The sequence below is a fragment of the Phaeoacremonium minimum genome (assembly GCF_000392275.1).
Source record: "Phaeoacremonium minimum UCRPA7 unplaced genomic scaffold PA7_03_scaffold_447, whole genome shotgun sequence".
In the NCBI taxonomy this organism is placed as follows: Eukaryota; Fungi; Ascomycota; class Sordariomycetes; order Togniniales; family Togniniaceae; genus Phaeoacremonium; species Phaeoacremonium minimum.
In genome coordinates this window covers 210773-222377 of record NW_006921349.1, presented here as the reverse complement: position 1 = coordinate 222377, position 11605 = coordinate 210773, and the positions used below count along the sequence as shown (strand labels likewise).

At 50.1% G+C, this 11605-nt stretch overlaps 2 protein-coding genes across 2 annotated transcripts; one reads left to right on the top strand and one right to left on the bottom strand.

Annotated features, from left to right (window-relative positions):
* Positions 1-6132: 6132 nt before the first annotated feature.
* Positions 6133-7960, bottom strand: UCRPA7_5989 (putative mfs maltose protein; the record flags this gene model as incomplete). Its single annotated transcript, XM_007918531.1, has 4 exons — positions 6133-6787; positions 6841-7113; positions 7172-7412; positions 7477-7960. 4 exons carry the CDS (start codon positions 7958-7960, stop codon positions 6133-6135), a joined length of 1653 nt encoding a protein of 550 aa, XP_007916722.1.
* A 1186-nt stretch (positions 7961-9146) lies between these two features.
* Positions 9147-10976, top strand: UCRPA7_5988 (putative alpha-glucosidase protein; the record flags this gene model as incomplete). Its single annotated transcript, XM_007918530.1, has 1 exon — positions 9147-10976. The coding sequence occupies one exon, from the start codon at positions 9147-9149 to the stop codon at positions 10974-10976; it is 1830 nt and encodes a 609-aa protein (XP_007916721.1).
* Between the last annotated feature and the right edge of the window lie 629 nt (positions 10977-11605).

Below are 11605 nucleotides of genomic sequence, written 5' to 3'. Positions count from 1 at the left end.
CATAAGATGGTCCGTACCGTGCCGACTCGGGACCGGAGTGGCTCACTACAGTACGGCACTCCGGGAATTTCGGACAGAGTTAGAGCACTTGCGAGGGCGTTCGATGACCCAAGAAAAGCTAGACGAGATCATTACCTCATTTTTCTTCATGATCTCCTACGAGTTTCATTTCGGCCGCGATTGGTCTGGGCTGACAGCTCACCTTCTTGGATTTGCCGCTTTTCTAAGGGATTGCGGGCTTTGGGTAGACTTGTCCTCCTCCGCTAGCACAAGACTATCTGCCCAAAGTAAAAATCTCTTGTTGTACATCATGTAAGTCATATCGGTGAACAAGAACCTGGATATGACCAGTTAATTTGATGCCAGGTATATCGGCCTGGCTCACGCTTGGGGTGACAATAGCCAGCTAGAGGCCTGGCTGAACGGCGTGGGTGACAACACACTCAATGAGTTTCTGGATGAGTTGTTCCAAGACAGCCGCGATACTAATTCAGTCGTCTTCCGCGAACAATATCCGACGGAAGAGCTAGCAGATGATATCTCTGTATATCAACCATTGGAGTTTGCACACGAATGCACAAAGCTGAAGCAACGCCTATTAAGTAGTATCAAGGATACATCAGGTTATGCAGTTTCAGCAAAATCATTACTCCGTGAATTGACGAGGATAGGGAAGGTAAGGCCAATAATATGGAATTCTATCCCAACTCAACCCATACGTTATTGACATTCAGCAGCGGTCACATAATCTCATTATGCTTGCTCAAAGAGAAAACCCACCGATCCGCCTCAGGGAACTAATGACGATCTACTTTACGGTGGTTGAATATCACGCTTTGGAGATCTTATGTCATCGTCTGATATGTTTGCCGATGGCAGAGGAAAGGTCGGCCTCTTGTCATCGGAATTCTTTGGTGAATGCTCTTGGGATTCTCCGGAAACTCTACAAGCTAGATCCTCGTTCCTTAGTGAGGGTTTGTTGGCCACTGCTTGTGACTGCAGATTCCGTAGAAGACCCTGAAGATAAGAGGTGGATACAACAGGCGGTGGAAGAGGTTCGACGGGGGACAGGCTCGTCCGTATGGTTGAGTGAGCGCCTCGATAGTGTATGGGCTGGCCGCGGTTTCCAGCAACCCTTGAAGGCGAACGTGCTTTCACCATGCTCTGGGGTTGACAATTCCGTTATCTTCGGTAATTGAGGCACTTGTGTTGTAAGTCTAGACTCCGCCACAATGCGGGTTTTATGAACGGGAGTGAAGGTTTCATTGTAAGATTTCTTACATCGGGAAGATAGGCTTTACGTGGCATCGATATCAGGAGGCAAATGGCATGCTGCGAGGCGTATGGAGTACATAATATCAATTCTCGCGCAAAGCCTTATCTTATCTCTAAAGGTTTTAATCCTTTTCAAGACCACATTTGCCGAAACAGCCAATCAGCGCAATCTACCAAGGCTAAAACTCACTCTGTGACTGGTTCTTCTTTCGCGACAGAGCTAACAGGAGTGACAAGTGCGCTAAGCAGGTGCATCAAGCTAGATCGCACCCACTGATAAGGTGTGGAGATCGTTCGAGGATGGAAGACGACACGCGCAGCTCCGATCGGTTCTGACAACATTATATATCAATTGTGATCCCTAGATAGAAAGTCATGAATCATTGCGAGATGACCAGATGTCAACGCAGCTTCTATTCTACTCAAGATCCGCATTCACCAGATAACCTGAATTCTCAATCATGAAGGACAAGATGGGCAAAAACTCTCTCGAAATTGCCGACTTAGGGGAGGGCGTTGTTCACGATCTGACAGACAGATCAACTCCACTAACCACGCTGGATCTAGAGATGGAGACTCAACCGTGGTCCAAGAAACTACTCCGGAAAATCGACTGGCAGTAAGTCTACTCGATAATAGATAGAATTTAATGTTGTCAAAGGTCTTTGTGATAGATTCATTCTAATCAATTGGGTCCAGTTTGTTACCTTTGATGTGCACTTCATACATGATTCAGTTCTTGGATAAGCAGACACTGGCTCAGGCTTCGATCATGGGAATTATCCAAGACTTGGTAAGTGTCCCTGTTCTGTTATGAAAGTCGAGACGACGTAGTCGATGACTGACTGCCATGAAATGAAATACAGAATCTTAAAGGCAACGAATTCTCTTGGTCTGGCTCGATGTTCTACTTTGGCTATTTAGCTTTCTCATATCCTGCGTCTCTCTTGATGGTGCGGTGTCCGATTGGCAAATACCTAGCTCTCAACTTGTCAGTGCTTTATTTCCTAATATCACCATCTGAACTTGCCGGAATCTCCATTACTAACACATCAATTCGCCTTAGTCTAATCTGGGGGGTGATTCTGGCATGTCATGCCGCGACTAAAAGCTTTACCGGCATTCTAATTGTTCGCTTCTTCCTCGGTGCCGCCGAGTCATCGGTCTCCCCAGGTTTCAGCTTGATCACGGGCATGTGGTACCGTCGAGAGGAACAACCGTTGCGCCATGGCTTATGGTTTACCGGCAATTCAGCTGCTTCGGCTATCGGGGGCCTACTGGCTTATGCGATTGCGCATATCCATGGTGGACTTGCTTCCTGGAAGGTCAGTTACTCCTCCTAAATAAGAGCAAAGATCTAAAGAGCTAATATAGAATTTGAAATAGTGGCTCTTCATCATCTATGCTATCATCACATTGATCTGGGCCGTACTGCTGTTCATCTTTCTTCCAGATCAGCCCACATCCGCCCGGTTCCTAACCAAGGAAGAACGCTCCAAAGCAGTTGAACGAATCAGAACAAATCAAGCCGGCGCTGTTAATCATAAAATCCAGTGGGACCAAGTTCGGGAAGCACTAAGCGATTATAAGATATGGATCCTGTTCTTTTACCAAATTGCCAATAATATCCCAAATGGAGGCTTGACAACAGTAAGTCTCGGATTCTAACCCTTTATAATGATGCTATACTAAATTGTTATGACTAACTTCGTGCCCTCCTCTGAAAGTTTGGTTCTCTCGTTATGGCCGGGTTTGGTTTCACGACGCTGCAGGTCTATCTCCTATCAATGCCTCAAGGAGCGGTGCATGCATTTTTCAGCATCGGAAGGTAAGAAAGCGCCAGGTTATGCACAGTGTGCACTCGTTCCTTGTGTATGTGACTGAGCTGACGATGTATGAAGCACATTCTTGGCAGGCAAGTTCCCCACTGGCCGCTGCCTTCTGACTGCTGGTTGTACCTTTGTCGCGTAAGCTACATCCTATCCTGAGTCTTTTTGACTTAAAGTTATCATTCCTGACTAAATGATTGTGTGGTGGCAGTTTTATCGGGTGCCTCATAATATACACGACTGAGAATCAGGGCGCCCGCCTCTTCGGATATTTCATCTTCGTCGCGTATGCTGCGGGCATCCCATTGACGTTGTCGATGGTGTCGTCAAATGTAGCAGGCTATACGAAGAAGGCAACTGTTGGCGCCATGATGTTTGTTGCGTATTGTACTGGTAACATCTTGGGGCCGTTCTTCTTCTTTAGCCGTGAGGCGCCAAAGTATCAGGTAAGACTTGCGTCTCCTCTGATCCCTTCAATGCACAAATTTGCATTTTGGCATCGCCATGACGCTTTTCGCTAACCACACACGGTTCTCTACTCTAGAGCGGCTTTTTGTCAATCCTGGTCTGCTTCGCTGTCGCAATTGTTCTCATTTTGACGCTTGCTCTGTGCTGGCGCTGGGAGAATGCGAGACGTGATCGACTACATGGGCCAGCCACCACCGCAACTACTGATCTTGATGAGGATGGAAAGGAAACGAACTTGGAGCAGCCGGTGGAGTTGACTGACATCCAGAACCAGAACTTCCGTTATGTGTACTAAGTATCTTGAATGCCACGACCGTTTCGGAGGAGACTTTTGGGACCTGGAAACAACCGTTCGAAGGTCTTCATTCAAGCGCCTTGCTTCCAAACGATAGCCAAAAACGCGAACGCTGATCTACATACTCAAGTACAAGCTGCGTTCTTCATGTTAAACAATAAACTTTTCTGATTAGATATTACTTAACGCCCATCTGGTGAATCTAAAACAAGGCTCGGTAAAGTTTGCTGCATGTGCTTGTCCAACAAAGAATTGTATATAGACTTTCCACCGGGTAGTTCTGATATGAGAAGCCTTAAATAATGCAGGTCGTCCTCGGGTCTGTTGCTAACATATTGCTGAGCCAATCTCCCCACTGGAATCCGAGCGAGAACGTCCACCACGGCACATGCCACGTCAAATAGCTTTTCAGTGAGTCCCACACCGTGTACTCGGAGGCTATAAATGGGCATCGCCCGAGCAGAGTCCACCAGACGGCTAGCTATATCAAGAGGATAATGATATGTCAAGCTCGGTATGTCTGACTGTTCTGTAAGGAAACCGAGTCGTAAGCGAACCTGCCAGATAATGATTTGCAGCCAAAGCTGTGTGGTCCTCAGATTGGCGATTTGAGTATCCTGAAGCCCGATTACCCGATCAAGAGCGGTGCTGATAGCAGTCTCAATGTAAGTGACCGACGACTGGGTCGGTGGGAACACCACAGATTCCTGATTGAGCAGAGCAATGAACGATGTGTCCAGGGGTCTGAACAATGCGACGAGACTCCACAGCCCTGACAGTTGAACATCGTTATGCGGCTCTGGGCTGCTAGAGTTAATCTGAAGCGTGACCGGCCGCCTGTACCTGATGGCGTGTGATCTTTCCGAAACAAGGAGGACCCAAAATAGCCTCTCGATTAGATTCTTTCTTGTAACGTCATCTTCGTCGGTTCGCATCAGAAGGAAGAGTGTCGTGGCTTCTCGGAGAAAGAAGAAAGCCTGACTATGGTGAAATTGCACCGCGTGGCAGGCATAGAGAAAGAATGCACTGAGCACTCTCTCCAAGGTCGGAACCAATCGTTGCGACAGGTGGTGGTAAGCAGCCAATGCTTCGTCGAAAACTAGTTTGCCATACATAGCATTATTATGTGCAATAATAGTTTCGAACGACTGTGCGTCCGGTTGCTCGACCTGCAAGAGCACCATCGCACACATGGCAGCAATTATGCAATGCGCTTCGCTGCCTTCATCTCGAGACTCCGCCACGACACTAAGACCCCCGACGAACTCGGGGGTCAAGATCGGGATCGTCGGATACAGCTCTGAGAAGAACTTTCGGCAGCAGTGCTCAATCACCGGCGAAGGCAGCAGCTCGGCCTGCCTCTGGAAAGACTCCAATGGCCCGCTCACATAGCTCTGCGGACTTGTCGGCAGCCGGGTGAAGGACCACGCCGCCGCCGGGTCGGGTTGATGAGCCTGTGCCTCACTGCTCACGCATTGCTCGCCGAGCCCCACCTTGACACAGCGTTGACATGGCCGGAATTCGCTGCAGCCTTTCTGAAGCCTCTTGCACCGCTGGCAGGCTTTGGAAACTTGGGCACGCTTGGGCCGCCTGGCGCGGTCCGCTTCCTCCGCATTTCCGTTGGCCTCTCGTGGGAGGTCCGGCTGCTGAGCAGAGGTCATGACCAGTAGTATACTGTCATGGTGAGAGAATGTGACGATCGGAAATCAGCCGCTCCTCACCAACCACAACGGCAAAGAGCGACGCAAAACGCAAGGTTGGGTTGGGCTGGGCTGGATCGGATAGGGATCACGAAGCGCGTCTGGAGGGGCAGCATGAAGTTTGCATGACTAGGGCCAAACAATGGATCTGGGTCTAAGCCCAAACCCCAGACGAATCTACGGTGTGGTGGGGTCGGAATATCGCGCAGTGCCGGGGAAAACGCCTTAGTGCAGATCACGTGGGGCTGCCTTCTTGGGACAAGCCTTGTCATTGCTGTCAATGATTGTGTGCTCCTATGAGCTGATTTTGTTTGAATTATAGAATGAGAAGCTTTCTCTTTGGAAATCGCCAATTGCAAACTTTGTTCATGCTGTGGGTTGTATTCTTTTCGTACGGTCTTGGCTCCTAGTTCTCATCCAAACATGGAAGGCTCACATGACACTCAAGAAAGATTCTTGTCGGTATGAAGAGGAAATCCTTTAAATTTCAGAAGCAAAGCAACGCTTCACTGTGTTGCTATTTGATTGCCATTATACCTGAATTAGTCTTGGTGCTTTTTGGTATCTACGGGGAAACCTCCTTGCTTGCGCCATGCTCGAACCTCTCCTCCTCAACCGACATCTTCTTTCCGCCGCTGAGTCCGCGAGCAAACGGGTCGATATTCGTCTTCGCAAATTTCCTGGCTGGAATGCGCTGTTCGAAGAGCAGATCCAGCTCGGCATAAGTGCGTCCCTTGGGCTCGGGCAGTCTGAAGAACACCCAAATGGCAGAGAGTAGGCACGAACCAGCCCAGAAGAAGGCAGTTCGTGCACCCCAATTCCATGCGGTAGAGCTGAGCTGGTAGTTGGTCATGACGTTGACGAAGATGTTGCTAGCGTTGTACGCAGCGCGGGCCAGCACGATAGTCTTCGCCTTGAGACGGGTAGATGACAGCTCAGAGACCAAGCAGTAGGTCACCGGGCCGACAGTGAAGTCGTACACAAAGGTGAATACAATGAGCATAGCACCGATGGCCCAGACCGAACCATTGGTGGTACCAAATGACAGGCATCCAACGATGATCAAGATGCAGAACTGTGCGCATAATCCACTGAAATGGATCGTCCTGCGGCCAACACGGGACATGAGCCACCAAGAACCAGCAGTACCGACCATACCTAGAGCATATTGACCCATGGAGAGTGAGAACGAGTTGCTAGCATCCATGCCGGCTTGAGTACTAAGAATTAAGTTAGATTTGGTTGCAAGAGAGCATTTCGAATATGCACTTACAGGAAGTATGAGAAATAGCCCATCAAGTTCTGGCCACCAAGAGTCTGCACGAGCCAGATACCGACAACGATCTCAGTTCGTCGCAGATCGATGCCCTTGAAGCAGTCCTTGAATCCAACACCCTCTTTCAACTGCTTCTCCAATTCGTTGGTGTGCTCAATCATGGCGATGGTCTCATCGGGGTTGAATCCAGGCTGGTTGCGGGAAGTCAAGCGAAGCAGAGACTTCTTGGCTTCATCCTTCCGGTTATGGCGGACATACCACCAGGGAGACCTAAAGGATAATGCTTAGTTTGACTGATTGGGCTATTCTGATTCTTCGGGGATCTTACTCAGGAGCAAAGAGGAGTCCAATTAGGATTGGGACAGGCCACACCCATTGCACTCCGAAGGGAATCCTGTATGCCCACTGATCGCTGCGGTTGACGGAACCCTTGTTTACGGCGGCAGCAAAGAACTGCCCGATCACCCAGCACATGTTGATGAATGTCGTAAGATACGGTCGTAGGACCATGGGCGCAACTTCGGAGGCATACGCTGGCGTCACACTCTGGAAAGCTCCCCATGGGATACCTAGTCCGCTGTTATTTTCATGACTCATGCAGAATGGCATGATACGGCGATGGGTTTGACATACCACACAGGATCTCGCCAACAACCAGGACCTTGACGTTGGGTGCAAAGAAGAGAACAAAGATGAAACAGATCATCGCAATCAACATTCCGACGGTGGTCCTCTTGTAGCCGAACTTATCGGCGGTCCAACCGGCGATGAGCAGGCCGAAGATCTCACCGGCTCGCGCACCGTTTGAGAGACCAGACTGCCATGCGGCTGAGACGGCATACTTGCCCTTGGCCTCGCTCCATTCACCGAACTTCTTGTTGAAGACGGGGGAGGCGTAAAGGCTGCCCAGGAGGGCCAAGTCGTAACCCTCCATGATCAGGGTTGACGACAGCAAGACGGACCATCCGATGGCTTTGGGGTAGAGCTTGATGGCCTTTAGCAGAGACATGGAGTGCTCTGTGTCGGCGGCATGCTTAGCCTCGACGAGGACGACATCGTCGTGGACATTGGGAGCAGCGGCCCGGTCAAGGGACGGTGCTCGCTTCTCATCGGCCATGATGAGAGTTTGGCGTGGTACGGCTGATGAAACGAAAAGGCCGGGGAGAGGGAAAATGAGATGGAGTAAGAAAAGGTGGGATGTGTGAGCCTGGAAATGACTCTTCACCTGGCAGGAGTATCATGACTTATTTATCTTCCAGGGCGATGGTGTTTGTGAAAAGGCTTTAGCGCTGAGTCGGGTAAGTGATCCACATTGGTGTGGCATGGATCGCATCCAGCCAACCCTGTGGGGATGTGGAGGCGGCGGCGGGCGGACATGAACAGATGCCAGACCCTATGCGGGGTAGTCATCGAACGAGAGAAATTGTAGGGATCAGAATGGACGACCTTGTCCTCTTTTCCTGCTCTCACAGGGCACTCTTCACCTTATCGCTGCAAGATGCAGTTGCGGGAGCCGAGCTTGGCGGACGACTGTGGCTTTACGCCGGAGTAGGTCCGCCTCTCTGCAGCTCGTCAATGCTGCATTTTCTGATTAAAATGTTGTTGAGCACTTCCCCCTCGAGCACGCGGGCGAGCAGATCGAGGTCAATCAAGTCGCCATGCATTCTCCACATCCAGACATTCGGGTATCCGGGGCGAGGTCAAGCTGTCCCATGGGCCACGCCGTTGGGTCTCGAAGGCCTCACGGGGTCCCAGCTGGAGACGAGAAAAATCAAAATAGCGGGAGTGATAGCAGCTTGGCACTGACGTGGGTGGACTCAAGCGAGGACAAGGATGTCGGAGTTGCGACGGAGCTTTGATCAGACATTGTGATAGGTCAATTGCTCTCTGATACCGGCATTTGATGTCGGAGTGCGTCGGAGTAGGGCGGAGTTTGTTCACTTTATCAACTTATCTGCTGACCAAGTTATTCCAACTCTCTTCAACGGGATCCACAACCATGTGGCAACACCCTTACAGTCTCTACTGAGCCCTTCTTTAGTCTGTCCTCGTGGAGAAGTTCGGGAATATTAGACTCCATGAGACCAACAAATTTCGCTCGATAGTTGCGCCTTCGCAATCCTATTCTCTCAACCACGTCGTAGACTCCGACAGGTTTTATTCAGCATTCCGGTCACGCGGGATCTCGGGTATCTCACGACTCTTCCGTCGTTTCCCCTTCCCAACCTCGGCCTCCGATTTCTCCCTTCTCTTTTACTCCGTTCCTTATTTCCGAGGCGTTTCACATCTCAAGCACAGTCACGATGAACTTGAAGTGGCATTACCAGAATGGCTCGAATTGGGCTGGCAAACAAGCATGGTGGAAGGATGCTGTCTTCTATCAAGTTTACCCCGCTAGTTTCAAGGATTCTAATAACGATGGATGGGGAGATATTCCTGGAGTAATATCAGAAATCGACTATCTGCACGAGCTTGGTGTCGATGTGGTCTGGCTCTCTCCCATGTTCGAAAGTCCTCAGAAGGATATGGGATATGATGTTTCAGACTATCAAAAGGTGTATGCACGGTACGGAACTGTTGAGGATGTTGACACACTTGTGGAAGCGTGCCACAGCCGAGGGATGAAATTAATCCTGGATTTGGTTGTAAACCATACATCCGACCAGCACGAGTGGTTCAAGGAGTCTCGTTCCTCCAAAACCAACCCCAAGCGCGATTGGTATATTTGGAAACCGGCACGGTACGACAGCACCGGTAAACGTATGCCACCGACGAATTGGCGGAGCTATTTTGCAGGTCCGACTTGGACCTGGGATGAGCATACACAGGAGTATTACCTACACTTGTACGACACCTCGCAGCCGGATCTGAATTGGGAGTCGCCCGAGTGCCGAGAGGCTATTTACGACAACACCATGCGCTTTTGGCTAGACCGTGGTGTGGACGGGTTCCGAATTGATACCGTCAACAAATACTCTAAACGTACGGATTTCCCTGATGCGCCAGTGACATTCCAGGGTTCGGACACACAGCCTGCCCCGGAAATGTGGTGCAACGGACCCCGTATTCACGAATTCATACACGAGATGAATATCAAGGTCCTTGAGCCATACGGAGCTGTCTCTGTAGGAGAGCTTTCGAATACCCCGCTACCATCACAAGTCATACCGTATGTCTCTGCTGCCGCGAAGGAGTTGGACATGGTATTCGAGTTCAGTATGATTCGTCTCGGAACTGGTGGTGCCTTCCATGGCAAATATCTCTACAAGCCATTCCCTCTCTCCGATCTTAAGAGACATGTGGCGACATGGCAAGTGTTTATCGAGGGTACAGATGCCTGGCACACAGTCTTTTGCGAGAACCACGACAACGGCAGGGCCGTCTCACGGTTCGGAAATGACACCACGCCGGAGCTATGGGCGGCAAGTGCAAAGACACTGGCGCTGTGGCAGGTGACTTTGACCGGCACGCTTTTCTTATACCAGGGCCAGGAAATTGGTATGACGAACATGCCCAAGAATTGGGGAATTGAGGAGTATAAAGATGTGGAAAGCCTAGGCTTTTACTCTGAAGCAGTTCAGTCAGGGGACAAGGAGAGGATACAAAAGACCCTAGCGGGACTGCAGATTCTGGCTCGCGACCACTCAAGGATACCATTTCAATGGGACGATTCGCCGAACGCAGGCTTTACGGCGGAAGGCGTGGTGCCTTGGATGCGCACTCACGACAACTACCGCGAGATCAACGCCAAAAAGCAGAGGCAGGACCCGGAGTCGGTGTTGGCCTTCTACAAACTAGCACTGAAGCTGCGGAAGCAGTACGGAGATCTTTTTATCCATGGAGCCTTCAGACACCTCGTTCCGGACCATGAGGCGCTGTTCGCTTATGTGAAGGAGAGCTGTATTCCTGTTGGCGGCAAGTACGGCGCTGGCAAGCGGAAAGCCTTGACCATCATGAATTTTACGAACCAGCCTCAGGAGTGCCTAGATGTGTCTACGGCCCTATCATGCCAGGAGTGTGATGTGCAATTACTTATCAGCACAAGCAAGGATAGCAAGGCGAAGTCTTACACACAGGAGACTTTGGCCCCGTGGGAGGGCAGGGTGTATTTGAACTTCAGTGCAGAAAACTGAAGAGGGGTGTGCTTAGCTCAGAAATGACTGATAGAAGTATCCCATGGCCGTCTTGGTGGCTATAGAGCATTGGGGGCTTTGAGAATGCAATGGGTGGTCGACCATCCTAGATATCAGACAAAGACATCTACGCAGCATAGAGGCTTCATTTCATGAGTAGATATCCATCATTCTTTTCCCTTCACATGTATTAGTGTCTGACCGAGAGTGTCGGCTTTCCTTATCATTCACGATCGCAAGAGGCGTGCAGCAATTCTCTCCTGAGCGTAAGCCGAAGTTTGGTCCGTTTTGTGAAAGGACGGCTATCAAATGAACTTCAAATCACTGCAAAAAAAATTGGATCTCACTCCACTGATGAGCTGTGACGGTTCTCGTAGGCCAATTCATCAGCTTTTACATATGACATTTCATAATGATGCGAGGTGTCTCTTGTCTCTTCACTCAGCAAGCATCCTCATAGCCACCTATATCATCCCTAGTGGCTTTTCTGGCGCGGGGGACACGCGACGCCCGCGACCCTGAATTCCAGCCACGTTTTCTAGCGACAAAGTCGCGTCTGCGATGATGCGAGAGCAGAACCTACGCTTATTTTCCGGTAAAAGCCCCTAAGAAACGAACTTTTGCAGACG